Below are 18,582 nucleotides of genomic sequence, written 5' to 3'. Positions count from 1 at the left end.
TCTTTTATAGACCGGTTATCCCTCAGGTTGCTAGATGAGATATACTCCTAATACTGCTCCTGAATGGACATGCTCAGTATAAGCCAAACTGGGACATATATTTTGGTGTGTCTGTAACTGTTATTAAACTACCTACTTCAGGATCTTGCTCTTCAACGTCCTGGCACTGATCTCCAGAGGCCCAAACCTATTGCTGAGTGAGGAGCAAACGCCTCTCCATATTATCAGTGAACCTCAATGTTACCAGTTGGTCACCTAATTTCCAGAATATGAGCTTCCATGTAATCAACTTGCCCACATTTTGCACAGTGATAATTCACCCTTGAACGGTTGTTCCAAAAGTGCATATATAGCACCCGACACCAGGCTGCATTACCAATCATGAAACTGACTCTCGTGACACTGTCCACTCACAGTCACATAACTCTTATCTCTATGAATAGAACAGAGATAAGAGTTACGATAATGTTACCGTCACTACACATAATTGTTTATTGCTTAGTTGGACACATATATATACATGCTAAAGAATAGACTTAATACGTTAGATGCATCCAGCTCTTCACCAGTAGCATATGTTCAGGTCTATGTCAGGCGTACTTACACCCAATCAGATTATAACACAGGAAACGTTCATAAACTTTTGTAAAGCATATATATATATATATATATATATATATATATATTATCTTAAGTAAGCATTAAAGTAGCAAAAAATAGTTTTAAAATATACCCACAAAATAATATAATATATGCATGATCAATGCTTCAGAGGTGAACTCACAATCAGCCAATCAAGCATTTAGCAAGTGCTGGTGACTGTCATTATCATCAGCGCGTATTTGTACCTGCTCTCAGGCACCCACAAATGATACGGCTATTGACAGGCATACAGTCAAGTCCATAAATATTGGGACATCGACACAATTCTCATATTATGGGCTCTATAGACCACCACAATGGATTTGAAATGAAACTAACAAGATGTGCTTTAACTGCAGACTGTCAGCTTTAATTTGAGGGTATTTACATCCAAATCAGGTGAACGGTGTAGGAATTACAACGGTTTCTATATGTGCCTCCCACTTTTTAAGGGACCAAAAGTAATGGGACAATCGACTCAAAAACTATTTCATGGACATGTGTGGGCTATTCCCTCGTTATTTCATCATCAATTAAGCAGGTAAAAGGTCTGGAGTTGATTCTAGGTGTGAAATTTGCATTTGGATTCTGTTGCTGTCGACTCTCAATATGAGATCCAAAGAGCTGTCACTATCAGTGAAGCAAGCCATCATTAGGCTGAAAAATCAAAACAAACCCATCAGAGAGATAGCAAAAACATTAGGTGTGGCCAAATCAACTGTTTGGAACATTCTTAAAAAGAAAGAAAGCACCGGAGAGCTCAGCAACACCAAAAGACCCGGAAGACCGTGCAAAACAATTGTGGTGGATGACAGAATTTTTTTTTCCCTGGTGAAGAAAAACCCCTTCACAACAGTTGGCCAAATCAAGAACACTCTCCAGGAGGTAGGTGTATATGTGTCAAAGTCAACAATCAAGAGAAGACTTCACAAGAGTGAATATAGAGGGTTCACCACAAGATGTAAACCATTTGTGAGCCATAAAAACAGGAAGACAAAATTAGAGTTTGCCAAACAACATCTAAAAAAAGCCATTACAGTTCTGGAACAACATCCTATGAACAGATGAGACAAAGATCAACTTGTGCCAGAGTGATGGGAAGAGAAGAGTATGGAGAAGGAAAGGAACTGCTCATGATCCAAAACATACCACCTCATCAGTGAAGCATGGTGGTGGTAGTGTCATGGCGTGGGCATGTATGGCTGTCAATGGAACTGGTTCCCTTGTATTTATTGATAATGTGATTGCTGACAAAAGCAGCAGGATGAATTCTGAAGTGTTTTGGGCAATATTATCTGCTCATATTCAGTCAAATGTTTCAGAACTCATTGGACAGTACTTTACAGTGCAGATGGACAATGACCCGAAGCAGCCTTAAAAAACGCTTTGGTTGTTTTTGCAGTATAACAAGTGGAATGTTATGCAATGGTCACGTCAATCACCTGACCTGAATCCGATTGAGCATGCATTTCACTTGATGAAGACAAAACTGAAGGTAAAATGCCCCAAGAACAAGCAGGAACTGAAGACATTTGCAGTAGAGGCCTGGCCGAGCATCACCAGGGATGAAACCCAGCGTCTGGTGATGTCTATGCGTTCCAGACTTCAGGCTGTAATTGACTGCACAGGATTTGCAACAAAGAGTGAATGATGTAGGATTGTTTAGTTTGTCCCATTACTTTTGGTTCCTTAAAAAGTGTGAGGCACATATAGAAACTATTGTAATTCCTACACTGTTCACCTGATTTGGATGTAAATTCCCTCAAATTAAAGCTGAAAGTCTGCAGTTAAAGCACATCTTGTTAGTTTCATTTCAAATCCATTGTGGTGGTGTATAGAGCCCAAAATATGAGAATTGTGTCGATGTCCCAATATTTATGGACTTGACTGTATATACGTCTCTGTGAGCGTCTGCCTCAGTTTGTAGTTATGTGAACCTGGCCTCACTGTACTCGGTCTATGTTTACATGCCCCTTCCCTCTTCCAACTCTCCTTTCCAAGCGTACGAATTGCAGGTTCCAAATTTGCACACGTTAACATTTTTTTGTGGGTATGCGGAGTACTAATTTGTGTATTTTACAATAAGAAAACAGGCGTACACCCAACTCAGCATGAGACCCAAAGAGTCCCTTCATGGCTCACTCTATAAAATCCAAAACTAGGGAGGAGGACGTCATCTCGCTCTCTCTGGCGCCACATTCCAGTGGACTGAATCAAATAAATATGTAAATGAAGGCGACGTAAGAGCTGCTTAGATATAATCTTATTATAGCATTACAATCACAAATGTTTCACTCTGTGGAGTTTTATCAGCTTGACCCGATGAAGCTTTATGGAGCGAAACATGACAGTGAGGGACTCTATAAATATCACAGTTAAATCATAAATGATGTCATGTATAGACAGGGCCGCCTTGGGCGTCCTGGGTGCCCTAGATTCACCCCATCTCCCCGTCAGGTCACCATTCCACATAGGCTGGGAAGGCATCTTCTCTTGACATGTACTCCCAGTCTATCATGTCACTCATTTAGCGTTAATCCTGCTGACCTGAGTGACTGCTTAAGTTCGCCTAGTGATAGCGCCGACCCAGTACATAGACCTTACAGACAGCTTCTGCCATTAACTTTTAACATTTTCTGTCTATTAAATACTTTACAATATCATCCACCCAGTACATTGTCAGTGTTCTATATTTTTTTTGTGCTTGTACTTGAATATGAAACATACATATATATTTATTTATATATATCGTGATTGGACAGATGTATGTCAGTGTGTCTAGCATGATACAGTAAAAGAGATCAATATATAGTTAATATAGAGAAAGAGTGCAGGATGCTGACATCAGAGAGGGAGCTGTGACCACTGGACTCTTGTCATGTAATTTATTAATGTGTCTCCATACTAAGGATTACACAGTAGAGAAGAAGACATCTGGTTTTAATGTGTCAGGAGGACAGAGCAGGACCCAGAGCCCCATCACGGAGCCTCCACCTCACTCACTGATACATGAGAGAAACAATGACCAGAGGGTTCTAGAACTCACCAACAAGATCATTCAGATGCTGACTGGAGAGGTGACTGCTGGGAATGGGACATTATACAGTAACACCAGGGGATGTGTCTGGGTGATGACTGTATCATTGTGTGTGTCAGGTTCCTATAAGGTGTCAGGATGTCACTGTCTATTTCTCCATGGAGGAGTGGGAGTATTTAGAAGGACACAAGGGTCTGTACAAGGACATGATGATGGAGAATCACAAGAGCCTCACATCACTGGGTAAGTGGAGACCTCAATGTAATGTGATGGCGTTAGCGATATTGAGGACCAACCTAGATACACATCATCTGATAAACACATATAAATAACAAGTTAACCCGTGCATGATACTCATGCATTCTAGTCAAATCAAGCTACTTAAGGTGTTAAAAAGGTTCTTGTCATGCATTTGGGCCTAGCCCAGGCCTCCTCAGCGGAAGAGCGTTACTTCCCGACGCAAGCGCCCTTTTTTAACGTGGTTTTGTCCACATGTCACCACCTCATCATTTTTCTCCATCACCTCATCCTTCATCTTCATCGCCACATCCTTCATCAAGCTACTTAAGGTGTTAAAAACTCCCCACTGTCACCCCCGGCAACCACCAACCACTCCCAACTGTCACTTCTCCTTCAAGAAATATATAGGTCAGTGTATAACTCTGCCCAGCAGGTGGTGCTGCAGCTTGTTTTTTTTTTTTCACACACACCACTAGGCATTTATATAGTAGATGTTCTCAGTCCCTGTGTGTCTCCTACAGATGGATCCACTAACAGAAATACCCCAGAGAGATGTCCCCGTCCTCTTTATTCACAAGATTGTACAGAAGAAAATCACAATATGTCTCAGGATTATCAGGTAGATAGAATTAAGTATCTCGTCAAATAGCAACATGCTAAATTGTGACTCTACACTATGTAGAGATACTGTGTGGGTCTTTTAAACTGAAATTATTGAGTTTTAATCTCAAAGTATTAAATAATATGATGTAAAATGTGTTCTTTTTGTTATTTGGTGGCTTATTTAGGATGAAGACCTGATTGATATTAAAGTTGAAGTAATAGATCTAGAAGAAGAGACGTATGTGAGGGATGATCAGCTGTGTAAGGAGGAGGAAATCCCTACAGATATCAGCACAGGTGAGTAGTAACCACTGAATACAGAATATAGTCACATATTCTTCTTGTTCGGTCACAAAACAATCTCTTATATTACACCCTCCTCTGTCAGTACAAACTAATGTAAAAAAAATATCTGCTCAGTGGAGGACTAAGGAGACATCAGCCCCTATTAGACTCCAGGGGGTAAATGTATCAATCTGAGAGTTTTCCGGCGGGTTTGAAAAACCAATCAGATTCTAGCTTTCATTTATTTAGTACATTCTACAAAGTGACAGCTAGAATCTGATTGGTTGCTATAGGCAACATCTCCACTTTTCAAACCTGCTGGAAAACTTAGCTTGATACATTTACCCCCATCTCTCCTCTTCAAATCATGTCATTGTGAGCTACCAGTCAAGACATCAGACAAGTCCCCAACACAAACACTCTCCAGTGTTTCTCATATACATCTCACTGCAAGACACATATTGGTTAATTCTCTAACCAATCAGAACAGATTATATGCAATATTACCCATGTTACTCCCTTTACACTACCACGCGGATCATTACCCACAACCTACTAATGCACTACTCCATATAACATTAGCAATGATGCCCTAATTGTAACGTGTGTATATGTTTGTAAGCATCAAGTATACATGACTGATTGCTATTTTCTAATGCATCAACGGTCTACATAATTACAATTTAACAACTGAATATTAAATGTATCTGCACATTTATAATTTGTAATAAATTGTGACATGAAATCACTCATAGTGTGGAAATATGTGGTCATTACTCCTCATTGTGAAAAGTGTTTCTAGCAAAAACGTTTATATTTCCATACATTTATTTCCAGCAGATGGACACAGCAGCGAGAATACCTCGGAGGGACATATTAATAATAACATCACTCGATATTCTCCAGGAGAAAACCCAGTTTACTCAAATATATATCCAGTACTTCACAGTGCAGACATATCATCTGATCCCACTCATCATGGAAAATGTTCTGATAATTCAGATATTGTCACACATACCACAGAACATAGAGGTGGTAAAATATTTTCCTGTCCTGAATGTGATAAATGTTTTATTTATAATTCATATCTTATTAGACATCAGAGGACGCACACAGGTGAGAAGCCTTTTCCTTGTTCTGAATGTGGAAATTGTTTTACCCAGAAAACGGAGCTTGTTAGACATCAAAGAATTCACTCAAGTGATAAACCTTACCCTTGTCCTGAGTGTGGTAGATGCTTTACACAGAAATCATATCTTTTAGCACATCAGAAAATGCACACAGGTGAGAAGCCATTTCCATGTTCCGAGTGTAACAAACAATTTTCATGTAAATCAAAGCTTATTAGACATCAAAGATTTCACACAGGTGAAAAGCCATTTTTGTGTTGTGAATGTGGGAAATGTTTTACAACAAAAGCTAACCTTATTTCTCATCAGGAAATTCACATTAGTGAAAAGCCATTTCCATGTTCTGAATGTGGAAAATGTTTTACACGTAAATCAGTGCTTGTTAGGCACCAGAGAATTCACACAGTGGAGAACCCATTTTCATGTTCTGAATGTGGGAAATGTTTTACACAAAAATCTGATCTTGTCAGACATCAGAGAACTCACACAGGTGAGAAACCATTTCCATGCTCTGATTGTGCAAAATGTTTTGCACAAAAATCTGTGCTTATTAGACATCAGAGAATTCACAGAGATTAGAAGCCACTTACATGTTTTGAACATGGGATATGTTTTTCACAGAATTCAGATTTCATTTATCATAATCATGTTCTGAATATGGGAAATGTTTTTCACAGAATTCAAGTTTTGTCTTGTTTCAACAGAATTCACAATGGTGAAATGCCATTTCTTTGTAATGATTATGGGAAATGTTTGACACAGAAATTAAATCTTGCTGAACAACAAAAAGTCACATTCTACTAAAGTTTTTTTATGAGCTGATAGATACAAAACAAGAGTGAAGCAGAATTCTACAGATATTTAACTGTATACTATCGAACAGTTAATTTTATTAATAAAAGTATGCAAAATTTTTAATTACATTTACAAAATGTATACTCAAAAGACATTGGTTTTACTCTTCTCAGTAAAAAAAGAAATATTAATTTGTTATTGCAAAGGGTCTCGGCAGGTACACAATCCAGACAATTCTGTAATTATGTAATGCAGGAATTAGGCCATTTACATGATTTTTGGTCGTGCTGTGTAATATTAATATGTTATTAGTTAAAGTATATAATAAATAGTTGAATGAAATGTAATTTTATATGGTTTAACCTTCTTATAAAGCTATAGAAAAGATTTTCCTTTAGTCAATCGTCTGCTGGAGCCCAAGGGGCTGCCACATGCAGCTATTTTTCCTGGTGCTCCTCTGTTCCTCTTAAAATAGGGAAGGGGGGGTGCGAGTGTAACCACCATTTAAAGGTGGTAAACTAATATTACTGTATTGCAGAATCTGCAGACCCTCAGTAAAATGGTTGAATGAAGCAGCCCCGTGGCTGGGGGGAGGGACATGTTAGTAAAATCTTTTATGTAGATGGTAGAGCTGCGATTTTCTAGCACATTTTGGTTTCTACACGTGATGGTAGTTTCATTTAAAGATGTAGTATGTACAGTGCGTTTTTCTGGTCACTGAAAGTTTGTAGTTGGCACCTTATACATATGCAAGAAGGAAACTGATGAAAATGTTTTTGGATTCTCAGTCCCCACTATATGTAACCTATTCTCATCCTTCCTCTTATTCACACCCTCTTTATTCTCTGCACTCTTGAACGCTAGATTGGTCTGCAAGAAACCCTCATATATACAAGACATGTTCCTCTTTCACTCCTTCATTCTCCCTGCCATTACTGAAACCTTGATCCGAAAAATGAAACTTAGGGGATTTAATATAAACAGTATGAACATTTTTTGAGATGTTTTTTTAAAAGATGGCTTTTTGATATTGAAAATTTGATATTTTTATTGAAACATACTGCTGTGTTATATATCAAATGTACGCCCATAAAAAGAGGTTTAAAATGAGACCTTGCCCAACTCTCTAGCAGGTGAGCTACAAATTAAATTTAAATAAATGTTAAAAGCAAATTTTTCGCTAAAAAGTGCAACTTCAAAGGTATATAACTTCAAAACCAGTGCACATATCAGCCTAAGATTTGGGGTTTTCTTTACACCTAAGACAGCATTTATTATACCAAATCTCATTACAATCTGAAACAGTCAGTTTGAAATTCTGATGTGATCCGAAACTCCCTAGACCTCATGTTCCCCTATCTCTGTATCATGTCCAGTTCCTCTAATTCAGCCTTCTTGCTCTCTGCCCACAGTCTCCTTTCCTTTTATCATACTGTGCCCCACCCTCCACGCACACAAATCTTTGCGCACATAGGGGCATATTCAATTAGGTTTCCGGTCCGCGGGATCGCGCCGAAACGGGCCGCAAAGTTGATCCACGGTACCGCAATAACGTGGATTTTCGTTTGCACCCCATAGGGTTGCGAACGAAAATCCACGTTATTGCGATACCGTATTACCGGCAATACTGCGCAGGTTCCGCGCGTTGCCACGGACCGGAATCCTAATTGAATATGCCCCATAGTGTCACCTAAATGGCTTTGACTCTCTCTTCTTCTCAGCCTCTGTTGACCCGCTCCACTTTCCATGGTCTACCCAGCTCTAATGCTACAGTCGCTTTCTACAACACTTATCAAAGTAGTCACAGACACCACACATAGGGCCTGATTCAAGTCAGGACGCAATTTGGCCATAACTTACGTGTTTAAAAAGAGTATGCAGCTTTTGTGTAGTTCTGCCTGTGTTCTAATCAAAACGTTTCTTAAGATATGTTATGATATAAATAGGGGTGGAAGTAAGCTCTGCATAAAGAGTACTTTCTGTTGGCGTGGACCGACATAATAAACTGAAGTATATGCAAATGTATATTTACAATGATTTCACATCAGAACGCAACTTTAATTTGATCATAAATTAAAATGACAATATAATAAAAGTAAAATAAATTCAATTATAATCCATATATTTTTACTTTTTTTTAAAAAAAAGTTTCATAAATCATTTGAAAAAAACAAATAACTCTTTAAAGTGTTTTTTAAACAGACTATGCTGTGTCGGTCATCACTATCATCTGGCATTTCCGTCTGCCCTGGTGCAGGTGTAAAAAATGCGACTGAAAAGAATTGTACTTACGATAAACACAGGACTTGAATTAGCTGTATCTGCGTGAACATGCCCTTACTGTACATGGTCGATGTTACTCCACACATTCCTTCTCCTGTTCCTCCTTTCAAGGTGTATGGGGTATAAGTGTCAAATGCGTCCTGATATGAATTTCACGCAATTGCGTTCAGATATGCAAATTTGGTTTCTGGGAATGTACAGTGTGAAATCACGCAAGATACATTCCGCAACTGTTTGAAAGACTGACTTGAATCAGGCCCGTAGTCTACATTGATCCAAAACCCAACCCTGGCACTCCAAACAGTCTTGCCACCTGAACAAGAACTCCCATCCCATCAATCGCTAATGGAGAAATTAAGAAATCTCCTCTCTACAGATCCATCAACTTCCTCCACTCACCTAGCCACCCTCAGTTCTAAGTCCCAGGTCTTTAAACTCCTCTCTTCCTCTTCGACCCTGTTCCCTTCCAACACCTCCACTCCCTTTCCCTTAATACTTGCCACTACGTAGCTCATCTCTTTAACTTGTAACTTTCCACTGGTATTTTCTCATCCGTCTTCAAACATGCTCTCATCTCGTCTATTCTTAAGAAACCATCTCTCAACCCTACCTCTCTCCCCAGCTACAGCACCAATTCTATGCCCCCCTTTGCTTCCAAACTACTTAAATGGATTGACTACAACGCTTAACCTACTTTGTCTCCACTTATTCACTTCTTGACCCTCTGCAATCGGCTTCTGCCCTCTACAATCCACAAGTCTGTCCTCACCAAAGTGACTAATAATCTACTCTTGGCTAAGTTGAAGGGTCTCTTCTCCTTGTTCATACTCCTTGACCTCTCTGCCATTTTTGACACAGTGGATCTCCCTCTTCTTCTTGACACCCTTCACTCTCTTGAACTTTGCAGCTCTGTCCTCTCCTGCTTCACCCCATATCTCTCTGATCGCTCCTTCAGTGCCTCTCTTCTGACTCAAGACCCTCTCATCTTCTCTCTGTCTGTTGGGGTCCCTCGATGTTCTGTTTTTGGTCCTCTTCTTCTCCACCTGGATGTCCTATAGCTACCTCAAGCTCAATATGTAATTTTCCCTCTGCTAATGTCAGTACCTCTTTACTTATTCCCCAAACCCTAGTTTCCCATGCCTGCTCTCTTGGTGTCATCATCTATCCTGACCTCCACTTCACTTCACACATCCAGTCCCTTACAAAGTCTTGTTGCCTCCTCCTTCAAAACACAATATGTCCTTTTCTCACTCAGGGCATTACCAAAAACACTTGTCCATTCTCTCATTATCTCTTGCCTTAACTACTGCAACCTCCTCTTATCTGGACTTCACCTCCCACTCCCTCCAAGACTTCTTCAGCACTGCTCCCTTCTAATGAAACTCCCTTCTCCACCTGAGAAGACTGTCCCCCAACCTTCAGTCTTTCAAGCTCTCTCTAAACACACCTTCACTATAGCCTATCCCATCTGAGACTACTCCCTCTACCTGTCATGTCAACTCCTGTCACATTAGCTCCTATTGTCTCTACTTTGCCTCCTCCCACAAGACTCAGAGTCATCTCTATACTGTCTCTTATTTTTCTACCTCATATGTACTTGTTATGTTTTTATGTTTAATTTGTATTTTGTATAATTGTTAATGCAGACTGTCCATTGTTGCAAAGTTTGTGTACAAATAAATGATGATGATGATAATGATGATGAAGCCTTGGTGGCATGAAGGGTATTTGAGTGGAGTGAGGGGCAGGGGTGCGCAGCAAACGTAATGATAAACATGACAATATTTGTGTGTTACATTCCATCATCAGCAGGACTTCGCATCACTTTAGAAAAGTATTAGTAGAAGATGACTGTGACAGGATGGACCTCCTATGCCATCCCGTCCATGTTGTGTTGCTGGGGGACTGGCTGGGCGTGCCTTGACACCGTCCCCTTCCTTTATCCCACCAAATCGTGCCACTTTGTAGCAGTAGGAGGGGCTTGCTGCTGCCACCATTAGGCTCCTTAGCCGGCACCTAGAACCGGTTCCTTCTGGGTAAATTTCGATGCTAGTGTACCCCCTCACTGAGCACCTGGTCTGGTACCCCTGACCCCTTCTTTTAAATCAGGTTTGCTATGGATGGTTCCCCCTGGCCTATCGCACTGACCAAAGCCCCAGTATGCGGTTTAGCCTCCTGCATCCCCAGAAGGCGCTGCATCTCCTGGATCTATTTGATTCCAAGGGGCTAGTGTGCAAGTCCCTCCCTACAGCCCCCACTGGGCCACCAAGGACCTGGTAAGTATTTTTATTATACACATTTAAAATACACGTTTTGCATACACATTTTTACACTCCTAGCGGCGAGATTTAACCCTTTCAGTACTGCACAGTGGTTAAGTACCAGCGCTGCAGCGTACACACAGCGAGTATACATTTTAGTATACAGTATTTCACATTTAATATACACTACACTTTACAGGTTTACGCTCAGTTAACCCTTTCAGCACCTAGACACATAGTTCAAAGTTCATTTCACTCTCTGAATCTTTCCACTCTCTGACTCATATGAGTCTCTGAATTTTTTCAATCATTTAGCTCATGAGTCACAGGATACATTCCCCTCCCTGTCCGTTCAAGACACACTGCACTGCTGAGTGCTGCATGTTATATACTGTAGTTCTGTTTACTGCACCATATATACAGGGGGGATGTATTAAACCTTCAAGAGAGATAAAGTGGAAACGTTGCCCATAGCAACTAATCAGTTTCTGCCATTTTATAGACTCGGCTAGATAAATGACAGATGCTGATTAGTCATAATTGCCAACATTATGTTGGTTACGTCTGGGAGTTCCTGGAGCGGGGTATGGGCGTAGGGGGCGGGGTTTCGTGAATTGTGCCATTTTGGCCCCGCCCGCAGTGACGCTATGCCTATTTTGGGTCTTTTTACAGCTGTAAAAATTCCCCCTAAGGTTTGATACATATCCCCTATATCCTGCTTGCACTGATCTCAATTTTGAAAGCAAAAAGTGACACTTTATAATACTCTGAATTTGGGTATTTTTCATTTGCATATTATGGAAATAAAAAATAATAATGAAAATGTAATTAACTTTGCAGAGCTCAACATGTCACTACTAGTTTTTGTATAAGTGATTGCCCTTTTTAAAATATTAAAAAATGATCTGACATTAAACTTATCTGATCATTATAACAGGACTATAACTCATCTAATGAGGAGTAGTAGATATGCCTACAGTATGTGTAATAGACTAGATCTATGTCTCCAATCACTTCTCTCAGCAGTGTTTCAGAGCCAGTGATCTAACTGAACAAACTGAGCTAAATGAACTAATGAGTCAAATGAGTGAAATGAACTTATGAAGTGTAACATCCGTCAAAGACTGAATTGCGAGGTCAAATATGTCATTTATGTGCTGAGGTGAACACCATGTCTCCAGGGAGATCTATATTGGGGATGTTTCCTTTGAAATACACAAGGCCTTATCTGCTACTTTGGAGATGTTCTAGGTTTTCTGCGACAAAGTACCAAACTTACCGGAGAAGAATACGAGTGGCCATGTGAAGTAGGAAAAGCGTCCTATTTTCTAGGACCTGACATGGAAAATAGACCACACGGTGTGTCACTTGCAAGATCACTCTCCAGCGGCCCACAGTCTGTTTCCGTTTGGTGTTCCTGAAGATGATAGATGAGGCACGAAGTTCCCAATTGAAGCAGATCTCCGGCCAGCGATGTAGGAGCACCAGTGACCTCAAGACTGGTCGGTGAAGCAGTAAGCATACTTGCAAACTTTTTGGTTAGGCTCCCGAATTCTGGATAGGTCTCCCAGACTCTCAGGACAGCAGGCTATTGGCATTGCCACTGCGTCATTTTGACAAGGGTGGTGGGGACAAAATTAATCAATTAGTGGCACCCCTCTGCACCTGCAATTTACCTTCCCTCCGGTATCTTCCAGAGGAGAAAAATTTAGAGTAGTCAAGTATAGCAGTAAGTCAACTCTTACCACAACCAACCAGTGAAGCAGGGCATCTGAGTACTACTTAATATTTGTAATATTGGGCAGCACAGTGGCTAAGTAGTTAGCACCTCTGCCTTACAGCACTGGGGTCCTGAGTTCAATTCCCTTCCATGGCCTTATCTGTGAGGAGATTGTATGTTCTCCCTGTGTTTGCATGGGTTTCCTCCGGGTGCTCCGGTTTCCTACCACACTCCAAAAACATACTGGTAGGTTAATTGGTTGCTATCAAATTGACCTTAGTCTGCCTGTGTGTATGTTAAGGAATTTAGACTGTAAGCCTAAGTGGGGCAGGGACTGATGTGAGTTCTCTGTACAGCGCTGCTGAATTAGTGGCGCTATATAAATAAATGGTAATAATGATAATAGTAATATTGCTAATATTCATAATAATTTACAGTAGGGAGAGCAATATTGCTTATAATACACAAGTTATCCTAATATTCTTTACAGGGTTTATACATATACCAACATCATCTGTCGTTTAGGATCCTGTATAAATGTCACTAGTTGCTGCCAATTACATCAATGTCTACTCTGACTCCCTTCTATTTACCTCTCACCCGGATGACGTTACAAATAACTTCCGGTCTGTGAGTTCCACCTATTTGTACGTCAAGTTGCCCTGTACGGTTGACAATCACATATGTGGAATGCTTGACGCAACTGTCACACAGTAAAACACAATCTGCAACTAAAACACTTTATGAAGTCCTCGAAGAATTAATAGAATTACCTGTCCCCAGCCGGTGCACTAGAGCGGCAGCCATGTTCTTGTGGTCCATATGTTTCACAGAAAGGACTAGACTACGAGAGCGCAGTCCTCAACTGCCTTTTTAAACTGGCTACATAAAAAGAAGAAATCTGTACATACCAGGGCTACAACAAAAATCTCGCTTGTGTCAGTTAAATATAGATATTACGAGTAAAGTACAAGAGAGCGGCGGCCATTTTCTTATGGTCCAACATGGTCCCCTGAAAATAGAATGTTACTGAGACGTAACTACAATTCCCAGAATCCCCTTCTCTATGTACACCTCCCAAATGCCCCTGTTTTATCCTCTCTGTTTCCTGTTGTAGGACAGGTGTGCAGGGTGTATGTTACTGACCTGAGTGGCTCCTGGAAGAGGTAATAAGTGTCATTTATTGTTATTATTATTACTGAGCTGGTGTCTCGTTGACAAGGTAATAAGTGTCATGTGTTATGAGTAGTATTAGTGAGCTGTCTCCTGGAAGGGGTAATAACTAATAATAAAATAAAAATATAAATACAGCAAATGTCTAAAAATCTAATTTAATAGTAGCAAGTATACTGATCAGCCACAACATTACAACCACTGATAAGTGGTTGGAAGCAGAAAAATAGGCAAGCGTAAGGATCTAAGCGACTTTGACAAGGGCCAAATTGTGATGACTAGAAGATTGGGTCAGAGCATCTCCAAAATGACCGGTCTTGTGGGGTGTTCCTGATATGCAGTGGTTAGTACCTACCAAAGTTGGTGCAAAGAAAGACAGCCAGTGAACCATCTACAGGGTCACGGACGCCCAATGCTCATTGATGCAAAGGAGATCGAAGGCTAGCTCTTGTAGTCCAATCCCACAGAAGAGCTGCTGTAGCACAAATTGCAGTGAAAGTAATGTTGGCTATGATAGAAAGGTGGCAGAATGCACTGTGCCTTGCTGTGTAGCCCCATACCGATCAGAGTGCCAATGCTGACCCCTTTTCCACCGACGAAAGCGCCTACAATGGGCACGAGAACGTCAGAACTGGACCATGGAGCAATAGAAGAAGGTGGCCTGATCTGATGAATTACGTTTTCTTTTAAATCATGGACGGCCAAGTGCTTGTGGGTCGTTTACTTGGGGGAACAGATGACATCAGGATGCACTATGGAAAGAAGGCAGCCGGCGGAGGCAGTGTGATGGACTAGGCAATGTTCTGCTGGAAAACCTTGGGTTCTGGCATTCACGTGGATGTTACTTTGACATATACCACCTACCTAAACATTATTGCAGACGAAGTACACCCCTTTATGGCAATGGTATTCCCTGATGGCACTGGCCTCTTTCAACAGGATAATGCGCATTGTCATACTTCAAAAATTGTTCAGGAATGGTTTGCGGAACTTGACAAAGATTTCAAGGTGTTGACTTGGCCTCCAAGTTCCCCAGATCTCAATCCAAGCTAGCATCTGTGAGATGTGCTGGAAAAATAAGTCTGAGCAATGGAGGTCCCATCTCGCAACTTACAGGACTTCTAGGATTTGCTGCTAAGTCTTGGTGTCAGATTCCTTCATAGGTCTTGTGGAGTCCATTCCTCGACGGGTCAGAGCTGTTTTGGTGACACGAGGAAGACATACACAATATTAGGCAGGTTGTTTTAATGTTGTGGCTGATCATTGTATGTAATATATAAAACAAGAGTCTTATATATATATATATATATATATATATATATATATATATATATATATATATATATATATATATATTATAAAAGGTAACATACATTCAGGTTATGTGTGAAACTTGAATGGGAACTATGCATAGTCCTGCCGGACTTTTTCAGCAGTCTTTATGTAGCCGACATAAAGATAATTATCACCTTAGTGTCTCCTTGTAGAGGTTATAAAAATGATGTAGTATTATTATTATTGCACGCATACCTCCCAAATTGTGGTTGGCCCAAAAAAGGAGAAGTGGTCCTATCACATCTGAAGCACCGGGCTGCTCCCTTTCCCTGAAAAAAACTCAATCTTCAATGTTTGTACACGTGGCATTGAAAGAGCACCCTTTAGCAGGGTACATCTCCCAACTGTCCTATAATCGTCATTGTGTCCTGATAAACAGGACAGTCCCACCTAAAACAGGGCAGTTGGAACATGAAATATGGTCTTCTGAAAGAGGGGAAAGCTCTGATGTATTATTACTACAGTACTGAGTGTCTCGTGAAAGATGGAGTAACTCTGATGTATTATTATTATTACTACAGTACTGAGTGTCTCGTGAAAGATGGAGTAACTGTTGTATTATTATTATTATTATTATTACTACAGTACTGAGTGTATCCCGGTCTTATAAAAGAGGGAGTAACTCTGATGTATTATTATTGTACTGAGTGTCTCCTTGAAGAATTCGTAACTTTCATCACTATTATTAACGTTGCTGTTATTATTACAAAACTGAGCGGAGTGAGTACTGATGAGATAATATCGCTTATGTATCATTTTTACAAGGCTGCCATGCACAGAGGGGGGGCGTAGACTGATGTAGGTGTGTATGTGTGGGGGGGAGTAGGCTTTCCTAGGTGTGTGTGGAGGGGGGGGGGCGTAGGCTTCTGTAGGTGTGTGTAGGGCGGAGGGCGTAGGCTTCTGTAGGTGTGTGGAGGGGGGCGTAGGCTTCTGTAGGTGTAATGGGGGGGCGTAGGCTTCTGTAGGTGTGAGGGGAGGGAGGGCGTAGGCTTCTGTAGGTGTGAGGGGAGGGGGGCTTAGACTGATGTAGGTGTGAGGGGAGGGGGGCTTAGACTGTTGTAGGTGTGTGTGGAGGGGAGGGGGGCGTTGGTTGCTGTAGGTGTGTGTGGATGGGAGGGGGGCGTAGACTGATGTAGGTGTGGGGGGGCGTAGGCTGCTCTAGGTGTGTGTGGGGGGCGTAGGCTGCTGTACGTATGTGTGGAGGGGAGGGGGCGTAGGTTTCTGTAGGTGTGTGTGGAGGGCAGGTGGGGCGTAGACTGATGTAGGTGCGTGTGGAGGGGAGGGGGGCGTAGACTGATGTAGGTGTGTGTGGGGGGGGGCGTAGGCTGCTGTAGGTGTGTGTGGAGGGGAGGGGGGCGTAGGCTGCTGTAGGTGTGTGTGGAGGGGAGGGGGGCGTAGGCTGCTGTAGGTGTGTGTGGAGGGGAGGGGGGCGTAGGCTGCTGTAGGTGCGTGTGGAGAGGAGGGGGGCGTAGGCTGCTGTAGGTGCGAGGGGAGGGGGGGCGTAGGCTGCTGTAGGTGCGAGGGGAGGGGGGGCGTAGGCTGCTGTAGGTGCGAGGGGAGGGGGGGCGTAGGCTGCTGTAGGTGCGAGGGGAGGGGGGGCGTAGGCTGCTGTAGGTGCGTGGGGAGGGGGGCGTAGGCTGCTGTGGGTGCGAGGGGAGGGGGGGGGCTTAGGCTGCTGTGGGTGCGAGGGGAGGGGGGGGCTTAGGCTGCTGTGGGTGCGAGGGGAGGGGGGGGGCGTAGGCTGCTGTGGGTGTACGTGGAGGGGAGGTACCGGCTGATCTGTTTGGCATGTGGGCATAAAGGGAGACTGGTGAATCTATGTGAAGAGGGTACAAGCTGGTCTATTGTGTGCTGGATATCATATAATAAATGACTGAGTGTTTATACCTAATAACATATGTCCGACATGCTTTCTGTCACTTCTGTGCACCAAGTTCTCATGTTAGGAGGGAGGAGCTTCTTTAACTACTAGACAGACAGTGACTGACAGCTAGGCAGCCTTGCATTGCGGAAATACATTGTGGGGATTGGTTGATTCATGCTTTATTAAAAAAGGAACAATAGAATGTCGGGCCAACATAGATCAATGTATACAATAACCACAATAATAATAAAAGTTGGCGCTATAGGATGTACCATATAGGATACCCAGATGGATCCTGAAGTATAAAAAGTCACTTTCTCTTGATAGCGGTTCCTAAATAGGACATGAAGATTCTTCTTCTTTAGCACTCTCCGTTGTGGATATTCATCAGATGGATATTCATATAAAAAAATATAAAACTGACATAGTATAGCCTGTATATACCATCCAACTATACACACAAAGGGACCCTTTAATAGCCCGTGTTCTCTATTGTACAACAACACCACGTGATGAAAACGATTCTTGTTTAACCCCTCATGGGTATGCACTTACTAGAAGGCAGTGGAAAACTAGCGTATCAAATCAGACATGTGTATTCGTTTTTCCTCTTCATTCCTGATCTTTATCCCATAAAACAGACCTCCACTCCATCACAGTAACAGTAAAAGAAGAGAGAAGATTCCATAGTGTAAAATCCTTAATTGATGTGAAGGGTCTCCGATAAGGGTCTCCGATAAGGGTCTCCGATTTTGGAACACTTTCTTCATTTCTTTCTTTTTGGCGTTTTATGAGGTTTTTCTTATAAACTAGGAGAATATTCCTTCATGCTTCTTCTGTGAACAAGGAATCCTAGCCCCATGATTTCCAGGGCCTTGCTCATATATGTAGATAGAGCAGATGGTTATCAATGACAGCCCTTCAACACATGAGGCAATAAAGAGATAACTTTAATGTCTTTATAACGAGGGGTAAGTTTTTTTATCTCAGTACCGGGGTTGTAACTATGTCCTTATGAACTTCGAAGTCATGGTGTCATTACAATTTCAAAGCTTGTAACATTGATACTCATGAATTATAACATTTCACATGACTTTTCACAGATGTGCTTATGACCTTACTCCCTGCTAAATCCAAAAGTCCCTTGTGCATACTTATTCTGCTTAATTTACCTTCCTCACGTTCACACTCTAAAAACTGTCTTCAGCTTATAA

General features: G+C 41.6%; 3 protein-coding genes across 5 annotated transcripts in view; 2 read left to right on the top strand and 1 right to left on the bottom strand.

Annotated features, from left to right (window-relative positions):
* Positions 1-18,582, top strand: part of LOC142159811 (uncharacterized) — a 316,766-nt gene that overhangs the window by 6,394 nt on the left and 291,790 nt on the right. The gene's annotated exons all lie outside the window — the stretch shown is intronic.
* Positions 1-18,582, bottom strand: part of LOC142159838 (uncharacterized) — a 196,735-nt gene that overhangs the window by 28,141 nt on the left and 150,012 nt on the right. The window lies entirely within an intron of this gene.
* Positions 14,011-18,582, top strand: part of LOC142160615 (uncharacterized) — a 48,454-nt gene continuing 43,882 nt past the window's right edge. Inside the window, exon 1 of the mRNA XM_075215478.1 lies at positions 14,011-14,162. Coding sequence (XP_075071579.1) covers positions 14,020-14,162 — 143 coding nt within the window. The 5' untranslated portion in view covers positions 14,011-14,019. The remainder of the gene's footprint in view (positions 14,163-18,582) is intronic.

This window comes from Mixophyes fleayi, chromosome 6 (genome assembly GCF_038048845.1).
Source record: "Mixophyes fleayi isolate aMixFle1 chromosome 6, aMixFle1.hap1, whole genome shotgun sequence".
NCBI lineage: Eukaryota > Metazoa > Chordata > Amphibia > Anura > Limnodynastidae > Mixophyes > Mixophyes fleayi.
Note: the sequence above shows the minus strand (reverse complement) of the source record. Positions and strands in the feature narration are given on the sequence as shown.